Source organism: Thunnus maccoyii, chromosome 17 (genome assembly GCF_910596095.1).
Source record: "Thunnus maccoyii chromosome 17, fThuMac1.1, whole genome shotgun sequence".
Classification (NCBI taxonomy): domain Eukaryota; kingdom Metazoa; phylum Chordata; class Actinopteri; order Scombriformes; family Scombridae; genus Thunnus; species Thunnus maccoyii.
In genome coordinates, this window is record NC_056549.1 from 4,905,020 (window position 1) to 4,930,784 (window position 25,765).

The 25,765-nt window shown below is 36.7% G+C and overlaps 1 protein-coding gene and 2 long non-coding RNA genes across 3 annotated transcripts; all 3 read left to right on the forward strand.

Moving 5' to 3' along the window:
• The first annotated feature begins 2,510 nt into the window (after positions 1-2,510).
• LOC121882181 lies at positions 2,511-4,257 on the forward strand. The gene is made up of 3 exons (XR_006092034.1): positions 2,511-2,534; positions 3,335-3,403; positions 3,623-4,257. It is a non-coding gene; the product is annotated as an uncharacterized LOC121882181 (long non-coding RNA).
• Positions 4,258-12,659: 8,402 nt separating this feature from the next.
• On the forward strand, positions 12,660-14,087 carry LOC121882176. Its single transcript, XR_006092030.1, has 4 exons — positions 12,660-12,744; positions 12,837-12,865; positions 13,660-13,728; positions 13,948-14,087. It is a non-coding gene; the product is annotated as an uncharacterized LOC121882176 (long non-coding RNA).
• Positions 14,088-21,326: 7,239 nt separating this feature from the next.
• Positions 21,327-24,835, forward strand: LOC121882771. Its single transcript, XM_042391212.1, has 8 exons — positions 21,327-21,389; positions 21,547-21,879; positions 22,022-22,297; positions 22,581-22,646; positions 23,071-23,157; positions 23,254-23,282; positions 23,457-23,525; positions 24,707-24,835. Exons 1-8 carry the CDS (start codon positions 21,329-21,331, stop codon positions 24,833-24,835), a joined length of 1,050 nt encoding a protein of 349 aa, XP_042247146.1. The 5' UTR covers positions 21,327-21,328.
• Positions 24,836-25,765: the final 930 nt, after the last annotated feature.

A 25,765-nucleotide genomic window follows, 5' to 3' on the forward strand; every position in this document is an offset into this window, starting at 1 on the left:
ATTATGGTCTCAATCTCTGAATTCAGGCCCTTTCATAAGTGTGCTGGTGGTCTTTTTCTTTCTCTTTAAGCATGTATCTAATGTTGTTTAATGAGTGTTATAATGTATGTCTCTATTCAGTTTGCTTTGTTGTGGTACAAAAGTGTCAAAAGGCAAACTGAGCAGTGATGGATGTGATCATGTGACATCCCTTACTTGGCCTGAATAAATGGTGTCACCCTTGAGAGTCAAATATTAAACATCTAAATGAGTAGAAAATATAATAAATCTAAAAGGGTTGTAGATCTATTGTACAGTTTTACAGTTGAAATTCCATTTATGTTTCATGCTTCTTTCAGACTATTTTAGAAATTAACATTTGTGTTTGATGTATTATTATAGAGTGAAAGATAAAGACAAATACACACACATACATCACACACTCTTCTTGTTGCTGTTGTTTTGTGTGTAAGGTCACTGAGCATGTGAGAGAATGTGGTTATGATATGTAGCATGACAAGCTAGTGAAGCTCAGTCAACGAAACCGCGTTCCTGCACATGCTCAGTGGCGTCTGCCTTGAAAACTACTCTCTGGAGACTGGAGACAAAATAAGTAACCACTAAATAGGTTATTAGTGATGACTGATTCACATACACACTTCTGGGACAAGCACAAACCAGCAAGCACACCAGTTATCATCAGAAACGCACTGCTGGGGTCTCAGTGATGATTTTCAGAGATGAAAGTAGTCTCTTTGTCTGCTGCCTTGATAAAGTTTGGCCTGTCTGTTACTGTGAAACTCGTGTGGTTGTGGTGTTTATCACATCATCATTAGAGGCTAAAACCTCCAGAGCTCTGCTGCTGTTGTACTCACATTCTCACCAAAACACTTCCTGTTCAGTTCTCAGGAACATTTACTTCACAGATATAAAGAGAAACTAACAGGTCTCAGACCACTAAAACATCATCTTATCAGTGTTCTTTCTCAGCTGCTGCAGTATCACCATGTTGCACCATGTTGAGCATCAAGAGTCAAAGTTTGACTCTTCACCTGTCTGTTCATGTGTGCTGTCAATCATCAACATGAATCCTGTCATGACAGAATCCTAATTCAGTTTGAAAACATCCTTTATACTACTTTTTACTTATTGACATTGCAGTTATGTGGTATGTTCTTAATCACTATTGGGGTGCTGTTGGCTAATTATTAAAGGGAAATCATTTGTCTTTGAATGCAAATACTGGTCCTGTGCACAGGATGTGAGAAAACAATGTTTTTACATTTGAAAAGCATTATATGATGAGTTCATGATTATAAACTTTGAAATACAGGAAGTGCGTTGTCGTCTTGGTGGTGAGTGGAGAAGTTCAGCCTTAACTCCTACAATATCTAATCCTTTATGTATTTACTCTTGGCTGATTATAATATAAGATTTTATAAAGATTTATAAGATTATATAAGATACTGCAGATGTGAATGCCAGTTTGCTCGTAAAATACAAAAATTAAAATTGAAACAGAAGAGAAGCTAATATGCTCCGCCTACAATAGCTCAATAACTTAGAAGTGAGAAAAATAGACTGAAGCCACAATGAGGAAGAGACACTTTACTCATGACAGGAAGTAGACAGTGTATTTCTCTGTATGAAGCACTAATAAGGACATTTTGAGAGCTAAGAGCGAGAGAAGAAGACAGAGAGAAAGACAGAGAAGCACGATGGTTGAACTCTGCCTCATTTAGTTTCTCTTTTTTGTTTGTAGATGATAATTATGTGGTATTTTTTTCACCACAGTTTGTTGGTTTTTGAGATTTAATTTGTCCAGCTGAGGATGCAAGAAAAGAAATAAAACCCAAAACATCAACACCAATAGGAATAAAGGAAAAAATCTAATAATTTGAGCCAAACGCAACAGCATCTGCATGAAAATACAACACATAAACAATGTTCTTTTGTTCCAGTTCATCTCTCTGTCTGTCTCTTGTTCTTTTTACATATGTTCAGGTGAGGACACTAAAAGAGCTGCAAAAACAAAATCAACACCATCAAACTCAACAACAACTACATCAACAGCAACAACAAAATCAACAACAACTACATCAACAGCAACAACAAAATCAACAACAACTACATCAACAGCAACAACAAAATCAACAACAACAATGGGACAGAGCACAAAGGCAACGATGAACCAAACAGCACCTAAAACCACTGATACTCCAACAAAACAACCAGGTAGAGACTTAATAACTTGTATCTCTCTCTTTCTCTCTTTTGATCAGGATTTTGATCAGAACTGAACTATGCAGTCAAAATGTTCTTAATATTTTCAGATTTTCCAGATTGGGCAAAGTTCATCATTGTGGCTGTGGGTTTAGCATCACTCTTAATAATTGTTTTGGTGATCATCAGATGGAAGAAAACTAAAGGTGAGAACACTGACAGATGAAACTTTCATAAACAAGACGTTTTGATAAACCTGGATTTTCACTGTGGAAGCTAAAGTCGATTCTTTTGTCTTTTCAGGGACGAAAACACAGATGGATGAAAACATTGTGAGTTCACAAACTGAATGATTGAATGTTTATACAATTATGACTTTTCAGAGAAAAACCGTATTTATGGTATGTTGTTTTAAAGGAGACATATTCAGCACATTTCCAGGTCTATATTTGTATTCTGGGGCTCTACTGGAATATCTTTGCATGATTTACAGTTAAAAACTCCTTATTTATCTTATACTGGTCCTTTATGCAGCCCCTCAGTTCAGCCTCTGTCTGAAACAGGCTGTTTTAGCTCCTGTCTCTTTAAGACCCGCCTCCTGATGAGCCCACTCTGTTCTGATTGGTCAGCTTCAGGAAGCTTTGTCCGTCTCCACAGACTACGTAAACAAACAGTTGTGGTCAGATTTCACGTCTCTGCTTGTTCTTAACTTAAAATGTCAACTTTTCAAGTACATCTGTACATGTTTGAGCTTAAATCTGATCCAAAATATCTGAAAGACTACGGAACGGACGGCTGTTTGTGTGAATATGTGATGATGTGACATCACATTAATGGGGAAGTAGAAGTAACTCTGCAAATGGAGCATTCATTACAGGCTTACTTTTGACTTTCAGGGAATATTTCTGCATATGTTCACCTCATGCTTTGAAACTTTAATTATATTAAACATAGAAGTCTGACATTATAACAGTATATACTCAGTTTTGTACATATTTGTTCCGCAAAACATGACATGATGACTTTTGAGCCTAATTTCCTTCTTTGAGAGAGAATAAAATAAGATTAGAAGAGAGAGTCAGTATAAATCCACATGTTACTGAGCAGCCATCATGTTGCCTTCACTGTGTAGGCTGATCCTGAAGATGGTGTTTCCTACGTCTCCATCAGCTTCACCAAGAAGACCAACAGTAAAGCCCGGGTAAGCTGAGTGTTTGGTAACACTGGTGTTGTTGCTGAATGAAGGAAAAAGTTTTGTCGGGAAGGAGAAAAGAAAAGAATATTTATTTTATTTCAGTTATTCAATAGAAGCAAAATGATGACTTTCAGATCTCTCAGCTCCTGTTGAGTTATGTTGTTATGCTTTTTCATGTCATTATGTGTAATTTATGTGTGTTGCTGTTTCTCTTTTGTTTCCCAGGTTGGTGGTGATGGTGATGATGAAGGTGTTGCAGTGACCTACAGCACTGTGAAAGCCTCCTCCTCTTCTGCTGGAGCCTCCACTGATCCCAGAAACCTCTACGCTACCATCAACAAACCCCACAAATAACAGACCACAGTGTTCATATCATTATATTTAATTTATAACTGATAAGTTGAAGCTTTCTGATGAGAAAATCAGTTTTTATTCCCAGAATCTCAGCCAATTACCCTTTACTTCATAATAGAGACTGTATCTCTGTGGGGATTTTGTCTATACTGTCCAAACCTTATAGAGATTTTATACTCATAATCAGTTATTTTTTTTCAGTATATTAATGATTCACTGTTGGATATGACTGTAACATTTTTTCTCTTCTATGTTGTATTTCTGTAAATAGTCTTTTGTCCAGAAAGGGATGTAATAAGTTCTGATATCCTTAATGAACTCACTATCAGCCGCTTTATTGAGCTCATTGATGTTTGTGCTAGTGTTGAAAGTTAAAATCTTAATTCTCACTGCTATTTTTTTTCTTATTATTATTTTTTTCTCTTTAACCATTTATCTGATATTGTTTAGAGTGTTATAATTTATGTCTCTGTTCAGTTTATCTTGTTGTAGTAAGACAATGTTGTGACAGCTCTCTGGCTTTGCCATGGCCCTGAGGTTTGTGTTTTGCCCTGCGGCTGCTGTGTGTCAGAGACTGTATTAGTGCAACTAGGTGCACCTGACCAGTCCATCCAGGATGTATTTAGGATCAGCCATCCTCACTCCTTCCTTCTGTCACTTCATGTTTTCTTTTGCTTGTTTGGTTTTGTTGCACTTCTCTTTAGTTCACACCATACAAGACTACACATTCACACATCCACTCACCAACATCACTGATCTACTGACTGAACATTTCATATATTTGATTAATATATTTTGTTGCAATTTCTTAAAATAAATGTAACTGATTGATTTTTTCTGTACAACCTTGTGTATTTCTCTTCATTTGTCACAGCCTGAGACCCTCAACATAACTGTCAAAAGGCAAACTGAGCAGAAGTGGGATGTGATCATGTGACATCCCTTACTTGGACTGAATAAATAGCGTTACCCTTGAGTCTTATTTTATAGAGCTGAATGAGTGAAATCTGTAAGAAATTCTAATACGTTGTAGATCTAGTAAAAGTTAACATTTTTAGTTTGGTGCATTATTTTAGAGTTAAAGATTATACATACATACATCACACACTCTTCTTGTTGCTGTTTATATGTTAAGGGCACTGAGCATGTGTGGGAATGCGATTCTGTTTGCAGTGCTTTGCTAGAATATCACAACGTCTTGAAATGTAAATAACTTTAGTATAAAGTCAAGTATATGTTGCACAACAAGCTAGTGAAGCTCTGTAAACAAAACAATGTTCCTGCACATGCTCAGTGGCATCTGCCTTACACAGAGCTCTCCTACTGGAAACAAAATAAGTAACCACTAAGTAGGTTATTAGTGATGACTGATTTACATACACACTTCTGGGACAAGCACAAACCAGCAAGCACACTAGTTATCATCAGAAATGTACTGCTGGGGTCTCAGTGATGATGTTCAGAGATGAAAGTAGTCTCTTTGTCTGGTGACTTGATAAAGTTTGGTCTGTCTGTTACTGTGAGCCTCCTGTGGTTGTGGTGTGTTGAGGCTAAAACCTCCAGAGCTCTGCTGCTGTTGTAGCCACATTCTCACCAAAACACTTCCCCCTCAGTTCTCACGAACATTTACTTCAAAGATACAAAGAGGAACTAACAGGTCTCAGACCACTATCTTAACATCATCTTATCTGTTCTTTCCCAGCTGCTGCAGTATCACCATGTTGAGCATCAAGAGTCAAAGTTTGACTCTTCACCTGTCTGTTCATGTGTGCTGTCAATCATCAACATGAATCCTTTCATGACAGAATCCTAATTCAGTTTGAAAACATCCTTTATACTACTTTTTACTTATTGGACATTGCAGTTATGTGGTATGTTCTTAACCACTATTGGGGTGCTGTTGGCTAATTATTAAAGGGAAATCATTTGTCTTTGAATACAAATACTGGTCATGTGCACAGGATGTGAGAAAACAATGTCTTTACATTTTAAAAGCATTATATGATGAGGTCATGATTATAAACTGAATTACAGGAAGTGCGTTGTGGTCTTGGTGGTGGGTGGAGAAGTTCAGTCTCCTACAATATGTAATCCTTTATGTATTTACTCTTGGCTGATAATAATGTAAGAATTTATAAAGATTTATAAGATTATATAAGATACTGCAGATGTGAACGCCAGCCTGCTCGTAAAATACAGAAATGTTAAAATTGAAACAGAAGAGAAGCTAATATGCTCCGCCTACAAAAAGTTGATAACTTACAAGTGAGAAAAAAGACTGAAGCCACAATGAGGAAGAGACACTTTACTCATGACAGGAAGTAGACAGCACAAATAAGGACATTTTGAGAGTTAAGAGTGAGAGAAGAAGACAGAGAGAAAGACAGAGAAGCACAATGGTTGAACTCAGATGGATTAAAATGTCTTTATTTCTGATACTGGGGCTTCAGTTTACAGGTAAGATACAAAAATCTGCATTATTACCTTATTGTACTTTATTGAATTACTTTCATTTTACTGAGACAGTCAAATATGCTGTTTGTTTTTAACATTCACACTACAGTCATATTCTTATTTCAGTTCATTTATCACATTTCTCTATCAAATTCTCAACAGCAGTAACTGGACAAACTTCCCTCGACATCACTGTCAGAGATGGAGATGAAGTCACTTTGTCTTGTGAAAATGTGATGACTGATCAGGATAAATGTGACAGTACTACCTGGATCTTTGTTGGTTCAGGAAGCACAGTAGCAGTAGCGCTGATTGAACTTGGACAGATTAGTAAAAATGCCAAAGCTAAATCAGACAGACTGAGTGTTACAGCGAACTGTTCTCTGGTTATAAAGAAGGTCACAGTTGAGGATGTTGGTCGTTACACCTGCAGACAGTTCAAATCAGGACAACGACAATATCAAGACTCTCAGGTTGATCTGTCTGTTGTTACCAGTGAGTATTTACATCATAATGTTTTCAGCTCAAACTGTCTTGTTAGAACAATATACTGAAACATTACAATAATTATGATTACAGTGATGAAGTTAATTTTACTCTTGTTGTCTTTCTCTCACAATATCTCCATCTTCACCAGTGACTGAACATAAGGACACTGATGAGGTGACGTTAAACTGCTCTGTGTTGACATATGAACAGTGTAGACAGACAGTGAAGTGGGTGTATGAGGGTAATTATTGGGATGTGAACACTCAGCACATGAAGGAGTCACAGTCTTCTTGCTTTGTCACTGTGACGTTTACAACTTCCCATCTTGCTGAGACGTCAACGTATTCTGAGTTATTCAAGTGTAACGTGACAGAGAAAAACACTGGAAAAGTGCAGCTGTTTGCCTTCAGCTCTCAGTCTTCAGGTGAGAAATCTGCCTTATTTATCTTCTAATTTTTTGTTTGTAGATGTAATTATGTGGTATTTTCTCACCACAGTTTGTTAGTTTTTGAGATTTAATTTGTCCAGCTGAGGATGCAAGAAAAGAAACAAAACCCAAAACATCAACACCAATAGGAATAAAGGAGAAAGGCAAATAAATTGAGCCAAACTCAACAGCATCTGCATGAAAATACAACACACAAACAATGTTCTTCTGTTCCAGTTCATCTCTCTGTCTGTTGTTCTTTTTTCATATGTTCAGGTGAGGACACTAAAAGAGCTGCAACAACAAAATCAACACCAATAAAATCAACAAAAACAACAAAATTATTAACAACAACATCAACATCAACAATGAAATCAACAAAACAACAAGGTAGTGATTTAACAACCTGTACCTCTGAGTGTAAAGTATGAATGTCAGACTGAGTCTTGGCTGTGGGTGGAGATATTCTCTTATTCAGTTCATCTCAGTCAGTGTGTTCACACACATGTCTGAGTCTCAAACCTTGTTGTTGCTCACTGTTCTCTCTCTTTCTGTCTCTCAGTCTTTGATGTTTAAAGTACAAAACAGATAGAAGAGAAATATTTCTAAATGTCATAAGTAGATTTGTATTTTTGATGCTTCTTGTAGCAACATACACTTAGCACCAGAGTTCACAGTTCAGTTCAAATATTGAACTATATTGTACTAATATTGTAATGAAGCAGTGATAAATATAACATATTTCCGGTTAAAAAAAAGAACAAGTGCTGTATATACTGTATTTCTCTCATCTTTTAACTGCAGCAGTTTAAACAGTGGCAAATATTTTTAATGTTTTAGATTTTGCAGTTCGGTTGAGGTTCCTCATCGTGTCTGTGGGTTTAGCAGCTCTCTCAATAACTGTTGTGTCAGTCAATATATGGACCAGAACTAAAGGTGAGAACATTCACAGAACTTTTATAAACAAGAAGTTTTGATGAATCTGGATTTTTACTGATGAAGCTAAACTCGACTCTGTTTTTGTGTTTTCAGGGAACAAAACACAGATGGATGACAATGCTGTGAGTTTTAAAACTGAATATTCAAATGTTTATGTTTGTGGTAGTTCACTATTTACTGTGATTCTGTACAGAGAATAAGAATAAACAGTGTTGACTGTATTAGTCTGAAACAAAGGTTGTTTATTTGTTCTATTTTATCTCAGAATCTCAGGTGTGTTGTGTTGTTTTTCACAGGTGCATAATGATGAAGATGGAGATGAAGGTACGGTGAACTATGAAAACGTTGGAGAACCTTCTGCTTCTGTCAGACTCCACTGATCAACAACTTTCACACCAACATCAACTCACCAGAGTCCACCACAGTTAAATAACATTTCATCAGATTTTACAGAGTAGTTTAGACAAAAAAGATCATTTTGTGTTGTGATGGGTTTAGGTGAGTGATTCTTTTTTAAACTACAGCACTTGTCAAAGTTTTAATCTTTTAAAAAAATGTTTAATTCTTACTTATTGCTTTTTACATGTTTGTTTGTTTCAGTTTTATCATTATTTAGTAGCTCAGACTAATTCATTATTGGCCTCTCTGTCAGATTTTGTTGATTTCTTTATTAAGCCATATGTTGTCACTTTACCAGCATATATTAGACATTCCACTGACTTTATTAACAACATTTCATGTCTTACTGTCTTATCTGACGATACTCTCTTAGTGACGTTGGATATTGCCAGCCTTTACACGAATATATCACATGACGATATTTTGGAGGCTTTACACTTTTATCTTCAGAACTGGGACAATACGTCGTTCCGCCTAATTAGTTCATCATTGATTTAGCTACTCTTGTCAAGAAGAACAATTATTTTTACTTTAATGGAGATTTGTATTTAGAAGTGTCTGGGATGAGCATGGGGTCTATTTGTTTGCCTAATTATGCCAATCTGTTTGTTGGTTTTTTCAAGAGAAATCATGAATTGCATGAATCTTTTCACCTTACTGAATATCTTTAATAGCAAGTTGAAATTTACAATGGATTATAATGAGGAAAAAGTTCATTTTTTTGACATGTGGGTCATAAAAAACAAGGGCACTGTATCCACCACCTTATATCGTAAGGAAACAGACAAGAGTACTCCTTTGTTAGCAAGCAGATATCATCCCACCTCACTCAAGAGAGGTCTTGCCAAAAGTCAATATTTTAGACTCTGAAGAATATGCAATACTACCAAAGATTTTATGAAACAAGCTGATGATTTGTCCAGCGTGGGTATCCTACTGAATGGATAATAAGGTTTATGAAACGGCATTGAGAAAACCCTGCTGGCAACTGTTGAGAAAAAGTGAAAAAAATAGAAAAGAGATTTGTTGTAACTTGTATTACCTCCTATTCTCCCCACTCACATGCCATAAAATCGGTTTTTAGAAAACATAGGCATATTTTAAAAGCGGACCCTGAACTATCCCCAATCTTTTAAAGATCTGCCACTTTTTGTGTACAAATGGGGGGAAAACTTGAGAGACCTACTGGTCCATGCTGATTTTGCACATCACAAGTCTACGCAACCTACACAACGAAGCTTTTATGCTCCCTACCAGATGGTTACTACTGTTGTGGTAGCTGTGCACACTGCAATAATACTTACAAAACTAACAGTTTTTGTCGTCCTCACACGAATAAAAAGTGTCAGTAATTATGCTTCCACACATGTTGTGTACATGCTACATTGTCCATGTGGTCTAGTGTATGTAGGCAAAACAACCAGAAAGCTGAAACAACGTATAAGTGAACATAAAAGTGCTAAACGTAGGAATGACAGAGATTATCTTGTAGCTGTACATGTCAATGATGCAAAACATGACATTTCAACTTAACGTTTTTGTGGCATTGAAAAAGTCAACTTACTGTGTAGAGGGGAGATCATGACTTATATTATATTATATTATTTATATATATATATATAATATTATTATTTTTTTGTCTCTTCACCTTTCTTGTCCAGGGACAGATTCTAGGTGACAGTTTTTTCAAGCTCCAACCAGATTTGAATTAGAAATTGAAAATACTGTGTATGTTTATCTTTTGAATGGTAGGTTTTCTTTGTTGTGACTGTGTGCATTTTAAACTATGTATAATGTGCATTTCCTATTTCTTTGTCTATTTATACCTTCGGTATTGAGAGCCATGATGTGATTTTGTATGATGATTGATTAAATGAGTGATGTCATTCTGTTGTGTGACCTGATTGGTCCACACGGGTCAACCAACCTTTTTAAGATGGTCTCTCCTTTTGTCTTGTGATATAACCTGATGAAGGTCTGTGTACAGAGACGTTTTTCTAAATAAATCTCTATTGCAACTACAGAAGACAGTGTGCAGGAGTTCTTTGTTCTGTCATTAGTTGTACAGAAAAAGTTATTTTTCAGTAATTGTCATTTTGGATTGTTTTTAACATGTTTGCTGTTTGTTTGTTTCTTTGTTTTTAACAAGTGACATATGTATGTGTGTGTACATACATACATACATACACATATACACACACACACACACACACATATATATATATATATATATATATACACACACACACGGTCACTTTCTTAAAAATAAATATAATTGATTGATTTTTTCAGTGCAACCTTGTGTATTTCCCTTCATTTGTCACAGCCTGAGACCCTCAACATAACTGTCAGAAGGCAAAATGAGTAGAGGTGGGATGTGATCATGTGACATCCCTTACTTGGATTGAATAAATGATGTCATCCTTGAGATTCATATTTTAAAGAGCTGAATGACTGAAAATTGTTTGTAAATCTAAAGAGGTTGTAGATCTAGTAAAAATTAACATTTTTAGTTTGGTGCATTATTTTAGAGTTAAAAATTAAAGCAAATACACATACATCACACACTCTTCTTGTTGCTGTTGTTTTGTGTGTAAGGCCACTGAGCATGTGTGAGAATGTGGTTATGATATGTAGCATGACAAGCTAGTGAAGCTCTGTAAACAGAACCATGTTCCTGCACATGCTCAGTGGCATCTGCCTTATAGAGAGCTCTCCTACTGGAAACATCCTACACATCCCTTTCTGGACTTTTTGTCCAGAAAGGGATGTAGTACGTTAAGATATCCTTAATGAACTCACTATCAGGCTCTTTATTGAGCTCAGTGATGGTTGTACTAGTGTTGAGTGAAAGTTATAATCTTAATTTTCACTGCTATTTTATTTTTTCTGATTGTTTCTTTCTCTTTAAGCACGTATCTGATATTTTTTAGTGTATAATGCATGTCTCTGTTCAGTTTGCTTTGTTGTGGTACAAAAGTGTCAAAAGGCAAACTGAGCAGAGATGTGATCATGTGACATCCCTTACTTGGACTGAATAAATGGTGTCACCCTTGAGAGTCTCATATTAAACATCCAAATGAGTAGAAAATGTAATAAATCTAAAAGGGTTGTAGATCTATTGTACAGTTTTACAGTTGAAATTCCATTTATGTTTCATGCTTCTTTCAGACTATTTTAGAAATTAACATTTGTGTTTGATGTATTATTATAGAGTGAAAGATAAAGACAAATACACACACATACATCACACACTCTTCTTGTTGCTGTTGTTTTGTGTGTAAGGCCACTGAGCATGTGTGAGAATGTGGTTGTGGTTGGACAAGCAAGTGAAGCTCTGTCAACGAAACCGCGTTCCTGCACATGCTCAGTGACGTCTACCTTGAGAACTACTCTCTGGAGACTGGAGACAAAACATGACTGACCATAAGGACACTGTGTATGAGGGTAATTATTGGAATGTGAACACTCAGCACATGAAGGAGTCACAGTCTTCTTGCTTTGACAATGTGATGTTTACAACTTCCCATCTTGCTGAGACATCAAAGTATTCTGAGTTATTCAAGTGTAGCGTGACAGATAAAAACACTGGAAAAGTGCAGCTGTTTGCATTCAGCCCTCAGTCTTCAGGTGAGAAATCTGCCTCATTTAGTTTCTCTTTTTTGTGTGTAGATGATAATTATGTGGTATCCTTTCACCACAGTTTGTTGGTATTTGAGATTTAATTTGTCCAGCTGAGGATACAAGAAAAGAAACAAAACCCAAAACATCAACACCAATAGGAATAAAGGAGAAAAGCAAATAAATTGAGCCAAATGTAACAGCAGCTGCATGAAAATACAACACACAAACAACGTTCTTTTGTTCCAGTTCATCTCTCTGTCTGTTGTTCTTTTTTCATATGTTCAGGTGAGGACACTAAAAGAGCTGCAACAACAAAATCAACACCAACAAAATCAACAAAAACAACAAAATTACCAACAACTACATCAACACCAACAATGAAATCAACTACAACAATGGAAAAGAGCACAAAGGCAACGATGAACCAAACAGCACCTACAACCACTGATACTCCAACAAAACAACCAGGTAGAGACTTAATAACTTGTATCTCTCTCTTTCTCTCTTTTGATCAGGATTTTGATCAGAACTGAACTATGCAGTCAAAATGTTTTTAATATTTTCAGATTTTCCAGATTGGCAAAGTTCATCATTGTGGCTGTGGGTTTAGCATCACTCTTAATAATTGTTTTGGTGATCATCAGATGGAAGAAAACTAAAGGTGAGAACACTGACAGATGAAACTTTCATAAACATTTTGATAAACCTGGATTTTCACTGTGGAAGCTAAAGTCGATTCTTTTGTCTTTTCAGGGAAGAAAACACAGATGGATGAAAACATTGTGAGTTCAAAAGCTGAATTATTAAATGTTTACACAGTTATGACTTTTCAGAGAAACCAGTGTTTGTAATATTTTGTTTGAGACATATTCAGCACATTTCCAGGTCTATATTTATATTCTGGGGTTGTACTGGAATATCTTTGCATGATTTACAGTTAAAAACTCCTTATTTATCTTCTACTGGTCCTTTATGCAGCCCCTCAGTTCAGCCTCTGTCTGAAACAGGCCGTTTTAGCTCCTGTCTCTTTAAGACCCGCCTCCTGATGAGCCCACTCTGTTCTGATTGGTCAGCTTCAGGAAGCTTTGTGTGGCTCCACAGACTATGTAAACAAACAGTAGTGGTCAGATTTCACATCTTTTCTTGTTCTTTACTTAAAATGTCAACTTTTCAAATACATCTGTACATGTTTGAGCTTAAATCTGATCCAAAATATCTGAAAGACTACGGAACGGACGGCTGTTTTTGTAAATGTGTGAATGATGTGACGTCAGTTTAATGGGGAAGTAGAAGTAACTCTGCAAATGGAGCATTCATTACAGGCTGACTTTTGACTTTCAGGGAATATTTCTGCATATGTTCACCTCATGTTTTGGAACTTTGATTATATTAAACATAGACGTCTGACATTATAACAGTATATACTTGATTTTGTACGTATTTGTTCCGCAATATATGACATGATGACTTTTAGCCTGATTTCCTTTTTTGAGAGAGAATAAAATAAGATCAGAAGAGAGAGTCAGTATAAATCCACATGTTACTGAGCAGCCATCATGTTGTCTTCACTGTGTAGGCTGATCCTGAAGATGGTGTTTCCTACGTCTCCATCAGCTTCACCAAGAAGACCAACAGTAAAGCCCGGGTAAGCTGAGTGTTTGGTTACACTGGTGTTGTTGCTGAATGAAGGAAAAAGTTTTGTCAGGAAGGAAAAAAGAAAAGAATATTTATTTTATTTTAGATATTAAATCGAAGCAAAATGATGACTTTCAGATCTCTCAGCTCCTGTTGAGTTATGTTGTTATGCTTTTTCATGTCATTATGTGTAATTTATGTGTGATGCTGTTTTCCTTTTGTTTCCCAGGTTGGTGGCGATGGTGATGATGAAGGTGATGCAGTGACCTACAGCACTGTGAAAGCTTCCTCCTCTTCTGCTGGAGCCTCCACTGATCCCAGTAACCTCTACGCTACCATCAACTAACCCAACAAATAACAGACCACAGTGTTCATGTCATTACATTTAAGCAGAACAGACTGTGCTTGACACATGAAGGGAAAGACAAAAAAAAAGCATTTTGAGTTTTTTCAGTATAATAATGATTCACTGTTGGACTGTTGTTCTGGACTTTTTGTCCAGAAAGAGATGTAGTAAGTTAAGATATCCTTAATGAACTCACTATCAGGCACTTTATTGAGCTCAGTGATTGTTGTGCTAGTGTTGAGTGAAAGTTAAAATCTTAATTTTCACTGCTATTATATTTCTTCTGGTTGTTTATTTTTCTCTTTAAGCATTTATCTAATGTTGTTTAATGTGTGTTATAATGTATGTCTCGATTCAGTTTGCTTTGTTGTGGTACAAAATTGTCAAAAGGCAAACTGAGCAGAGATGTGATCATGTGACATCTCTTACTTGGACTGAATAAATGGTGTCACCCTTGAGAGTCAAATATTAAACATCTAAATGAGTAGAAAATGTAATGAATCTCAAAGGTTTGTAGATCTATTGTACAGTTTTACAGTTGAAATTCCATTTATGTTTCATGCTTCTTTCAGACTATTTTAGAAATTAACATTTGTGTTTGATGTATTATTATAGAGTGAAAGATAAAGACAAATACACACACATACATCACACACTCTTCTTGTTGCTGTTGTTTTGTGTGTAAGGCCACTGAGCATGTGTGAGAATGTGGTTATGATATGTAGCATGACAAGCTAGTGAAGCTCAGTCAACAAAACCGCGTTCCTGCACATGCTCAGTGGCGTCTGCCTTGAGAACTACTCTCTGGAGACTGGAGACAAAATAAGTAACCACTAAGTAGGTTATTAGTGATGACTGATTCACATACACACTTCTGGGACAAGCACAAACCAGTAAGCACACCAGTTATTATCAGAAACGTACTGCCGGGGTCTCAGTGGTGATTTTCAGAGATGAAAGTAGTCTCTTTGTCTGGTGTCTTGATAAAGTTTGGCCTGTCTGTTACTGTGAAACTCGTGTGGTTGTGGTGTTTATCACGTTGTCATTAGAGGCTAAAACCTCCAGAGCTCTGCTGCTGTTGTAGCCACATTCTCACCAAAACACTTCCCCCTCAGTTCTCAGGAACATTTACTTCAAAGATACAAAGAGGAACTAACAGGTCTCAGACCACTAAAACATCATCTTATCTGTTCTTTCCCAGCTGTTTGAAAACATCCTTCTTACTACTTTTTACTTATCGACATTGCAGTTATGTGGTATGTTCTTAACCACTATTGGGGTGCTGTTGGCTAATTATTAAAGGGAAATCATTTGTCTTTGACTGCAAATACTGGTCCTGTGCACAGGATGTGAGAAAACAATGTCTTTACATTTTAAAAGCATTATATGATGAGTTCGGGTTTATAAACTTTGAAATACAGGAAGTGCGTTGTGGTCTTGGTGGTGGGTGGAAAAGTTCAGCCTTAACTCCTACAATATCTAATCCTTTATGTATTTACTCTTGGCTGATTATAATATATGATCTGATAAAGATTTATAAGATTATATAAGATACTGCAGATGTGAACGCCAGCTTGCTAGAAATATGCAAAAACTTTCAAATTTAAAGAGAAAAGAAGCTAATATGCTCCGCCTACAAGAAGTTGATAACTTACAAGTGAGAACAACAGACTGAAGCCACAATGAGGAAGAGACACGTCACTCATGACAGGAAGTAGAAAGTGTATTTCTCTGTATGAAGCACTAATAAGGACATTTTGAGAGCTAAGAGTGAGCGAAGAAGACAGAGAGAAAGACAGAGAAGCACGATGATTGAACTCAGATGGATTAAAATGTCTTTATTTCTGATACTGAGGCTTCAGTTTACAGGTAAGATATAAAAATCTGCATTATTACCAACGATACTTTATTGAATTACTTTCATTTTACTGAGAGAGTCAAATATGCTGTTTGTTTTTAACATTCACACTACAGTCATATTCTTATTTCAGTTCATTTATCACATTTCTCTCTCAAATTCTCAACAGCAGTAACTGGACAAAATCCTCTCTTCATCACTGTCAGAGATGGAGATGAAGTCACTTTGTCTTGTGAAAATGTGATGACTGATCAAGATAAATGTGACAGTGCTACTTGGACCTTCAGTGGTTCAGGAAAGTTCATTGAACTTGGGCAGATTGGTGAAAAAGCCAAAGCTAACTCAGACAGACTGAGTGTTATAGCGAATTGTTCTCTGGTTATAAAGAAGGTCACAGTTGAGGATGTTGGTTATTACACCTGCAGACAGTTCAATTCAGACAAACAACAATATCAACACTCTCAGGTTCATCTGTCTGTTGTTACCAGTGAGTATTTACATCATGTTTTCAGCTCAAACTGTCTTGTTAGAACAATATACTGAAACATTACAATAATTATGATCACAGTGATGAAGTTAATTTTACTCTTGTTGTCTTTCTCTCACAATATCTCCATCTTCACCAGTGACTGAACATGAGGACACTGATAAGGTGACGTTAAACTGCTCTGTGTTGACATATAGAGAGTGTAGACACACAGTGAAGTGGGTGTATGAGGGTAATGATTGGGATGTGAGCACTCAGCACATGAAGGAGTCACAGTCTTCTTGCTTTGTCACTGTGAACTTTACAACTTCCCATCTTGCTGAGACGTCAAAGTATTCTGAGTTATTCAAGTGTAGCATGACAGATATTCACACTGGAAAAGTGCAGCTGTTTGCCTTCAGCCCTCAGTCTTCAGGTGAGAAATCTGCCTCATTTAGTTTCTCTTTTTTGTGTGTAGGTGATAATTATGGGATATTTTTTCACCACAGTTTGTTGTTTTTTTGAGACTTAATTTGTCCAGCTGAGGATGCAAGAAAAGAAACAAAACCCAAAACATCAACACCAATAGGAATAAAGGACAAAAGCAAATAATTTGAACCAAACGCAACAGCTGCTGCATGAAAATACAAACAACGTTCTTTTGTTCCAGTTCATCGTTCTGTCTCTTGTTCTTTTTTCATATGTTCAGGTGAGGACACTAAAAGAGCTGCAACAACAAAATCAACACCAACAAAGTCAACAAAAACAACAAAATTAACAACAACTACATCAACACCAACAATGAAATCAACAACAACAATGGAAAAGAGCACAAAGGCAACGATGAACCAAACAGCACCTACAACCACTGATACTCCAACAAAACAACCAGGTAGAGACTTAATAACTTGTATCTCTCTCTTTCTCTCTTTTGATCAGGATTTTGATCAGAACTGAACTATGCAGTCAAAATGTTTTTAATATTTTCAGATTTTCCAGATTGGGCAAAGTTCATCATTGTGGCTGTGGGTTTAGCATCACTCTTAATAATTGTTTTGGTGATCATCAGATGGAAGAAAACTAAAGGTGAGAACACTGACAGATGAAACTTTCATAAACAAGACATTTTGATAAACCTGGATTTTCACTGTGGAAGCTAAAGTCGATTCTTTTGTCTTTTCAGGGAAGAAAACACAGATGGATGAAAACATTGTGAGTTCACAAATTGAATTATTAAATGTTTATACAGTTATGACTTTTCAGAGAAAAACAGCGTTTATGGTATGTTGTTTTAAAGGAGACATATTCAGCACATTTCCAGGTCTATAATTATATATTCTGGGGCGCTACTGGAATATTTTTTCATGATTTACAGTTAAAAACTCCTTATTTATCTTCTACTGGTCCTTTATGTAGCCCCTCAGTTCAGCCTCTGTCTGAAACAGGCCGTTTTAGCTCCTGTCTCTTTAAGACCCGCCTCCTGATGAGCCCACTCTGTTCTGATTGGTCAGCTTCAGGAAGCTTTGTCCGGCTCCACAGACTACGTAAACAAACAGTAGTGGTCAGATTTCATGTCTTTTTCTTGTTCTTTAATTGAAATGTCAACTTTTCAAATACATCTGCACATGTTTGAGCTGAAATCTGATCCAAAGTATCAGAAAGACTACGGAACGGATGGCTGTTTGTGTGAATATGTGAATGATGTGACGTCAGTTTAATGGGGAAGTAGAAGTAACTCTGCAAATGGAGCATTCATTACAGGCTGACTTTTGTCTTTCAGGGAATATTTCTGCATACATTCACCTCATGCTTTGAAACTTTGATTATATTAAACATAGACATCTGACATTATAACAGTATATACTTGATTTTGTACGTATTTGTTCCGCAAAATATGACATGATGACTTTTAGGCCTAATTTCCTTCTTTGAGAGAGAATTAACTAAGATTAGAAGAGTGAGTCAGTATAAATCCACATGTTACTGAGCAGCCATCATGTTGTCTTCACTGTGTAGGTTGATCCTGAAGATGGTGTTTCCTACGTCTCCATCAGCTTCACCAAGAAGACCAACAGTAAAGCCCGGGTAAGCTGAGTGTTTGGTTACACTGGTGTTGTTGCTGAATGAAGGAAAAGAAAAGAATATTTATTTTATTTCAGTTATTAAATAGAAGCAAAATGATGACTTTCAGATCTCTCAGCTCCTGTTGAGTTATGTTGTTATGCTTTTTCATGTCATTATGTGTAATTTATATGTGATGCTGTTTCCCTTTTGTTTCCCAGGTTGGTGGTGATGGTGATGATGAAGGTGTTGCAGTGACCTACAGCACTGTGAAAGCTTCCTCCTCTTCTGCTGGAGCCTCCACTGATCCCAGTAACCTCTACGCTACCATCAACTAACCCAACAAATAACAGATCACAGTGTTCATATCATTACATTTAATTTATAACTGATTAGTTGAAGCTTTCTGATGAGAAAATCAGTTTTTATTCCCAGAATATCAGTCAATTACCCTTTACTTCATAATAGAGACTGTATCTCTGTGGGGAATTTATCTATACTGTCCAAACTTTATAGAGATTTTATCCTAATAATCAGTTATTTTTTTCAGTATATTAATGATTCACTGTTGGATATGACTTAAACATTTTTTCTCTTCTATGTTATATTTCTGTAAATAGTTTTTTGTCCAGAAAGGGATGTAGTAAGTTCTGATATCCTTAATGAACTCACTATCAGGCTCTTTATTGAGCTCATTGATTGTTGTACTAGTGTTGAGTGAAAGTTATAATCTTAATTCTCACTGCTATTTTATTTCTTCTTATTATTCTTTTCTCTTTAACCATTTATCTGATATTGTTTAGAGTGTTATAATTTATGTCTCTGTTCAGTTTATCTTGTTGTAGTAAAACAGTGTTGTGACGGCTCTCTGGCTTTGCCATGGCCCTGAGGTTTGTGTTTTGCCCTGCAGCTGCTGTGTGTCAGAGACTGTATTAGTGCAACTGGGTGCACCTGACCAGTCCATCCAGGATGTATTTAGGATCAGCCATCCTCACTCCTTCCTTCTGTCGTTTCATGTTTTCTTTTGCTTGTTTGGTTTTGTTGCACTTCTCTAGTTCACACCATACAAGACTACACATTCACACATCCACTCACCAACATCACTGATCTACTGACTAAACATTTCATATATTTGATTAATATATTTTGTTGCAATTTCTTAAAAATAAATATAATTGATTTTTTCTGTACAACCTTGTGTATTTCCCTTCATTTGTCACAGCCTGAGACCCTCAACATAATTGTCAGAAGACAAACTGAGTAGAGGTGGGATGTGATCATGTGACATCCCTTACTTGGACTGAATAAATGATGTCACCCTTGAGATTCATATTTTAAAGAGCTGAATGAGTGAAAACTGTTTGTAAATCCAAAGAGGTTGTAGATCTAGTAAAAATTAACATTTTTAGTTTGGTGCATTATTTTAGAGTTAAAGATTAAAGCACATACACATACATCACACACTCTTCTTGTTGCTGTTTGTTATGTGTGTAAGGCCACTGAGCATGTGTGGGAATGTGATTCTGTTTGCAGTGCTTTGCTAGAATATCACAACCTCTTGACATGTAAATAACTTTAGTATAAAGTCAAATATATATAGCATAACAAGCTAGTGAAGCTCTGTAAACAGAACCATGTTCCTGCACATGCTCAGTGGCGTCTGCCTTACACAGAGCTCTCCTACTGGAAACAAAATAAGTAACCACTAAGTAGGTTATTAGTGATGACTGATTCACATACACACTTCTGGGACAAGCACAAACCAGCAAGCACACCAGTTATCATCAGAAACATACCGCTGGGGTCTCAGTGATGATGTTCAGAGATGAAAGTAGTCTCTTTGTCTGGTGACTTGATAAAGTTTGACCATTCTGTTACTGTGAAACTCGTGTGGTTGTGGTGTGTTGAGGGTAAAACCTCCAGACCTCTGCTGCTGTTGTACTCACATTCGCACCATGTCACTTCCTGTTCAGCTCTAAGAAAAACTGACCTCAAAAATACAAAGAGGAACTAACAGGTCTCAGACCACTAAAACATCATCTTATCTGTTCTTTCTCAGCTGCTGCAGTAGCACCATGTTGCACCATGTTGAGAATCAAGAGTCAAAGTTTGACTCTTCTCCTGTCTGTTCATGTGTGCTGTCAAACATCAAAATGAATGCTTCATAATCAGCTACTTTGCTTTATCGGTTGCATAAAACTGTTATTTATGTGTGGAGTTTGCATGTTGTCCTTGTGTTTGTGTGGGTTTCTGCTGGGTGCTCCAGTTTCCTCCCACCATCAACATGTATGTTAGTGTTAATACCCCTGTCAGTTTCCCTGACCAAGCCACTGGTAAAAGAACTGGAATTGGTCCCCAGGCGCTACACTGCGGCTGCCCACTGCTCCTAGTGTGTGTGTACAGGATGGGTCAAATGCAGAGGATCAATATTCCCACGGGGATCAATAAAGTACTTCTTCCTGTTCTTCTTTTTAACCAGGCAGATGTCTCTGCTCCCCAGCAGGTTAGTGTGAAATTTGTACCATCTTACATCCATGTTTTCACATTTTAAAAGCTTTACATGATGAGATCATGATCATAAACATGATGTAGTTTGAAATACAGCAGTGGAAAGGAAGTGGTCTTAGTGGTGAGTGGGTGGAGACATTCACACTTAACTTCTACAATATCTAACCCCTATATAATGATAATAATATGCTCCGCCTACAATAAGTTGGTCATTTACAAGTGAGAATAATAGACTGAAACCACAATGAGGAGGAAGAAACACTTTACTCATGACAGGAAGTAGACAGTGTATTTCTCTGTATGAAGCAGTGATAAGGACATTTTGAGAGCTAAGAGTGAGAGAAGAAGACAGAGAGAAAGACAGAAGCACGATGGTTGAACTCAGATGGATTAAAATGTCTTTATTTCTGATACTGGGGCTTCAGTTTACAGGTAAGATACAAAAACTGCATTATTACCAACGATACTTCATCAAATTACTTTCATTTTTCTGAGACAGTCAAATATGCTGTTTGTTTTTACCATTCACACTACAGTCATATTCTTATTTCAGTTCATTTATCACATTTCTCTCTGTAATTCTCAACAGCAGTAACTGGACAAACTTCCCTCTACATCACTGTCAGAGATGGAGATGAAGTCACTTTGTCTTGTGAAAATGTGATGACTGATCAGGATAAATGTAACAGTACTACCTGGCTCTTTGCTGGTTTAAGAAACACAGCAGCAGTAGCGCTGATTAAACTTGGGCAGATTGGTGAAAATGCCAAATCTAAATCAGACAGACTGAGTGTTACAGCGAACTGTTCACTGGTTATAAAGAAGGTCACAGTTGAGGATGTTGGTCGTTACTCCTGCAGACAGTTCAAATCAGGACAACAACAAGGTCAAGACTCTCGGGTTTATCTGTCTGTTGTTACCAGTGAGTATTTACATCATAATGTTTTCAGCTCAAACTGTCTTGTTAGAACAATATACTGAAACATTACAATAATTATGATCACAGTGATGAAGTTAATTTTACTCTTGTTGTCTTTCTCTCACAATATCTCCATCTTCACCAGTGACTGAACATAAGGACACTGATAAGGTGACGTTAAGCTGCTCTGTGTCGACACGTGGAAAGTGTAGACAGACAGTGAAGTGGGTGTATGAGGGTAATTATTGGGATGTGAACACTCAGCACATGAAGGAGTCACAGTCTTCTTGCTTTGACAATGTGACGTTTACAACTTCCCATCTTGCTGAGATGTCAAAGTATTCTGAGTTATTCAAGTGTAACGTGACAGATAAAAACACTGGAAAAGTGCAGCTGTTTGCCTTCAGCCCTCAGTCTTCAGGTGAGAAATCTGCCTCATTTAGTTTCTCTTTTTTGTGTGTAGATGGTAATTATGTGGTATTTTTTCACCACAGTTTGTTGGTTTTTGAGATTTAATTTGTTCAGCTGAGGATGCAAGAAAAGAAACAAAACCCAAAACATCAACATCAATAGGAATAAAGGAGAAAAGCAAATAAGTTGAGCCAAACTCAACAGCATCTGCATGAAAATACAACACACAAACAACGTTCTTTTGTTCCAGTTCATCTCTCTGTCTGTCTCTTGTTCTTTTTTCATATGTTCAGGTGAGGTCACTAAAAGAGCTGCAACAACAAAATCAACACCAACAATGAAATCAACAAGACAACAAGGTGGTGATTTAACAACTTGTATCTCTCTGAGTGTAAAGTATGAATGTCAGACTGAGTCTTGGCTGTGGGTGGAGATATTCTCTTATTCAGTCTCAAACCTTGTTGTTGCTCACTGTTCTCTCTCTTTCTGTCTCTCAGCCTTTGACGTTTAAAGTACAAAAAAGATAGAAGAGTAATATTTCTAAATGTCATAAGTAGATTTGTATTTTTGGTGCTTCCTGTAGCAACATACACTTAGCACCAGAGTTCTCAGTTCAGTTCAAATATTGAACTATATTGTACTAATATTGTAATGAAGCAGTGATAAATGCAACATTTTTCATGTTGTAAAAGGCACAAGTGCTGTATATACTGTATTTCTCTCATCTTTTAACTGCAGGAGTTTAAACAGTGACAAATGTTTTTAATATTTTCGACTTTGCAGTTTTGTTGAGGTTCCTCATCGTGTCTGTGGGTTTAGCAGCTCTCTCAATAACTGTTGTGTCAGTCAACATATGGACCAGAACTAAAGGTGAGAACATTCACAGAACTTTTATAAATAAGAAGTTTTGATGATCCTGGATTTCTACTAATGAAGCTAAACTCGACTCTGTTTTTGTGTTTTCAGGGAACAAAACACAGATGGATGACAATGCTGTGAGTTTTAAAACTGAATATTCAAATGTTTATGTTTGTGGTAGTTCACTATTTACTGTGATTCTGTAAAGAGAATAAGAATAAACAGTGTTGACAGTATTAGTCTGAAACAAAGGTTGTTTATTTGTTCTATTTTATCTCAGAATCTCAGGTGTGTTGTGTTGTTTTTCACAGGTGCATAATGATGAAGATGGAGATGAAGGTACGGTGACCTATGAAAACGTTGGAGAACCTTCTGCTTCTGTCAGACTCCACTGATCAACAACTTTCACACCAACATCAACTCACCAGAGTCAACTGCAGTTAAATAACATTTCATCAGATTTTACAGAGTAGTTTAGACAAAAAAGATCATTTTGTGTTGTTGTCACATTTTAAAAGTGTTACTTGACAAGGTGATGATTATAAATACAAACTTTGAAATACAGCAGTGGAAAGGAAGTGCACTGTGGTTTTGTTGGTGAGTGGTGGAGACATTCACCCTTAACTCCTCCAATATCTAATCCTTTAAGTATTTACTCTTGTCTTCCTATAATATAAGATATTTTATAGATTTAAAGGATTATATAAGATACTGCAGATGTGAGCACCAACTTGCTCATAAAATGCAAAACCGTTCTAATTAAAGAGAAGAGAAGCTAATATGCTCCACCAAAATGTCCACCAAAAAATTAACAACTTAAAAGTGAGAAAATTAGACTGAAGTCTCAATGAGGAAGAGACACGTTACTCATGACAGGAAGTAGACAGTGTATTTCTCTGTATGAAGCACTAATAAGGACATTTTGAGAGCTAAGAGCGAGAGAGGAAGACAGAGGCTGTGTCTCAAATCGCATACTTCTGTACTTACACTTAACATTTAAAGTGCATAAGTGTGTTCACACTGAGAAGTATGGAAAAATGCAGTGCACTGTGAGTACCCAGATGGTGCACTCAAAACGGTCAATAAGTTGAGTGTGGAACTATGGACACTTCTCGCACACAATGGTCGCCATCTTGGCTACGTAGTGTAAGAGGAGGGACCACTTTTCAAACTGGAAATGGCGGCGGGTACGTTGTAACTACGGTGAACATCGCCACATTATACAAATGTAAGTTATACATGTGGTTTTAGCATTAAGCATCACTACACTGTTGTCGGATGTAAGGCATCAGTATGTTTATTGGGTTAAGGTAGCTGTAATGATTTGGTAGCGCGAACTATAACGCAAATGCTAACACTGGCTAATGCTAATTTCTGATCGTCATTTCCTGTAAGTGCACAACGGCTGTGATTTGAGACAACACTAACCTGTACACAGTGTACTACGTGAAAGTGTACTAGCAGAAGTATGTGATTTGAGACACAGCTAGAGAGAAAGACAGAGAAGCATGATGTTTCATGTGTAATTTATGTGTGATGCTGTTTCCTTTTTACTTCCCAGGTTCGTGGTGATGGTGATGATGAAGGTGATGCAGTGACCTACAGCACTGTGAAAGCTTCCTCCTCTTCTGCTGGAGCCTCCACTGATCCCAGCAGCCTCTACACTACCATCAACAAACCCAACAAATAACAGATCACAGTGTTCATATCATTACATTTCATTTATACCTGATTTGTTGAAGCTTTCTGATGAGAAAATCAGTTTTTATTCCCAGAATATCAGCCAATTAACCTTTACTTCATAATAGAGACTGTATCCCTGTGGGGAATTTGTCTATGCTGTCCACACTTTATAGAGATTTTATCCTAATAATCAGTTATTTACAGTGTGCAGAACAGACTGTGCTTGACACATGAAGGGAAAGACATAAAAAGCATTCATGGTTTATTCAGTATTATAATGATTCACTGTTGGACTGTTGTTCTGGACTTTTTGTCCAGAAAGGGATGTAGTAAGTTAAGATATCCTTAATGAACTCACTATCAGGCACTTTATTGAGCTCAGTGATTGTTGTGCTAGTGTTGAGTGAAAGTTAAAATCTTCATTTTCACCGCTATTATATGTCTTTTGATTGTTTTTTTTCTCTCTAAGCATGTATCTAATGTTGTTAAATGAGTGTTATAATGTATGTCTCTGTTAGAAATGTAATAAATCTAAAAGGGTTGTAGATCTATTGTACAGGTTTACAGTTGAAATTCCATTTATGTTTCATGCTTCTTTCAGACTATTTTAGAAATTAACATTTGTGTTTGATGTATTATTATAGAGTGAAAGATAAAGACAAATACACACATATACATCACACTCTCTTCTTGTTGCTGTTGTTTTGTGTGTAAGGCCACTGAGCATGTGTGAGAATGTGGTTGTGATATGTAGCATGAGAAGCTAGTGAAGCTCTGTCAATGAAACCGAAAAGTAGTCTCTTTGTCTGGTGCCTTGATAAAGTTTGGCCTGTCTGTTACTGTGAGCCTCATGTGGTTGAGGTGTTTATCTGGTCGTCATCAGAGGCTAAAACCTCCAGAGCTCTGCTGCTGTTGTACCCACATTCTCAACAAAACA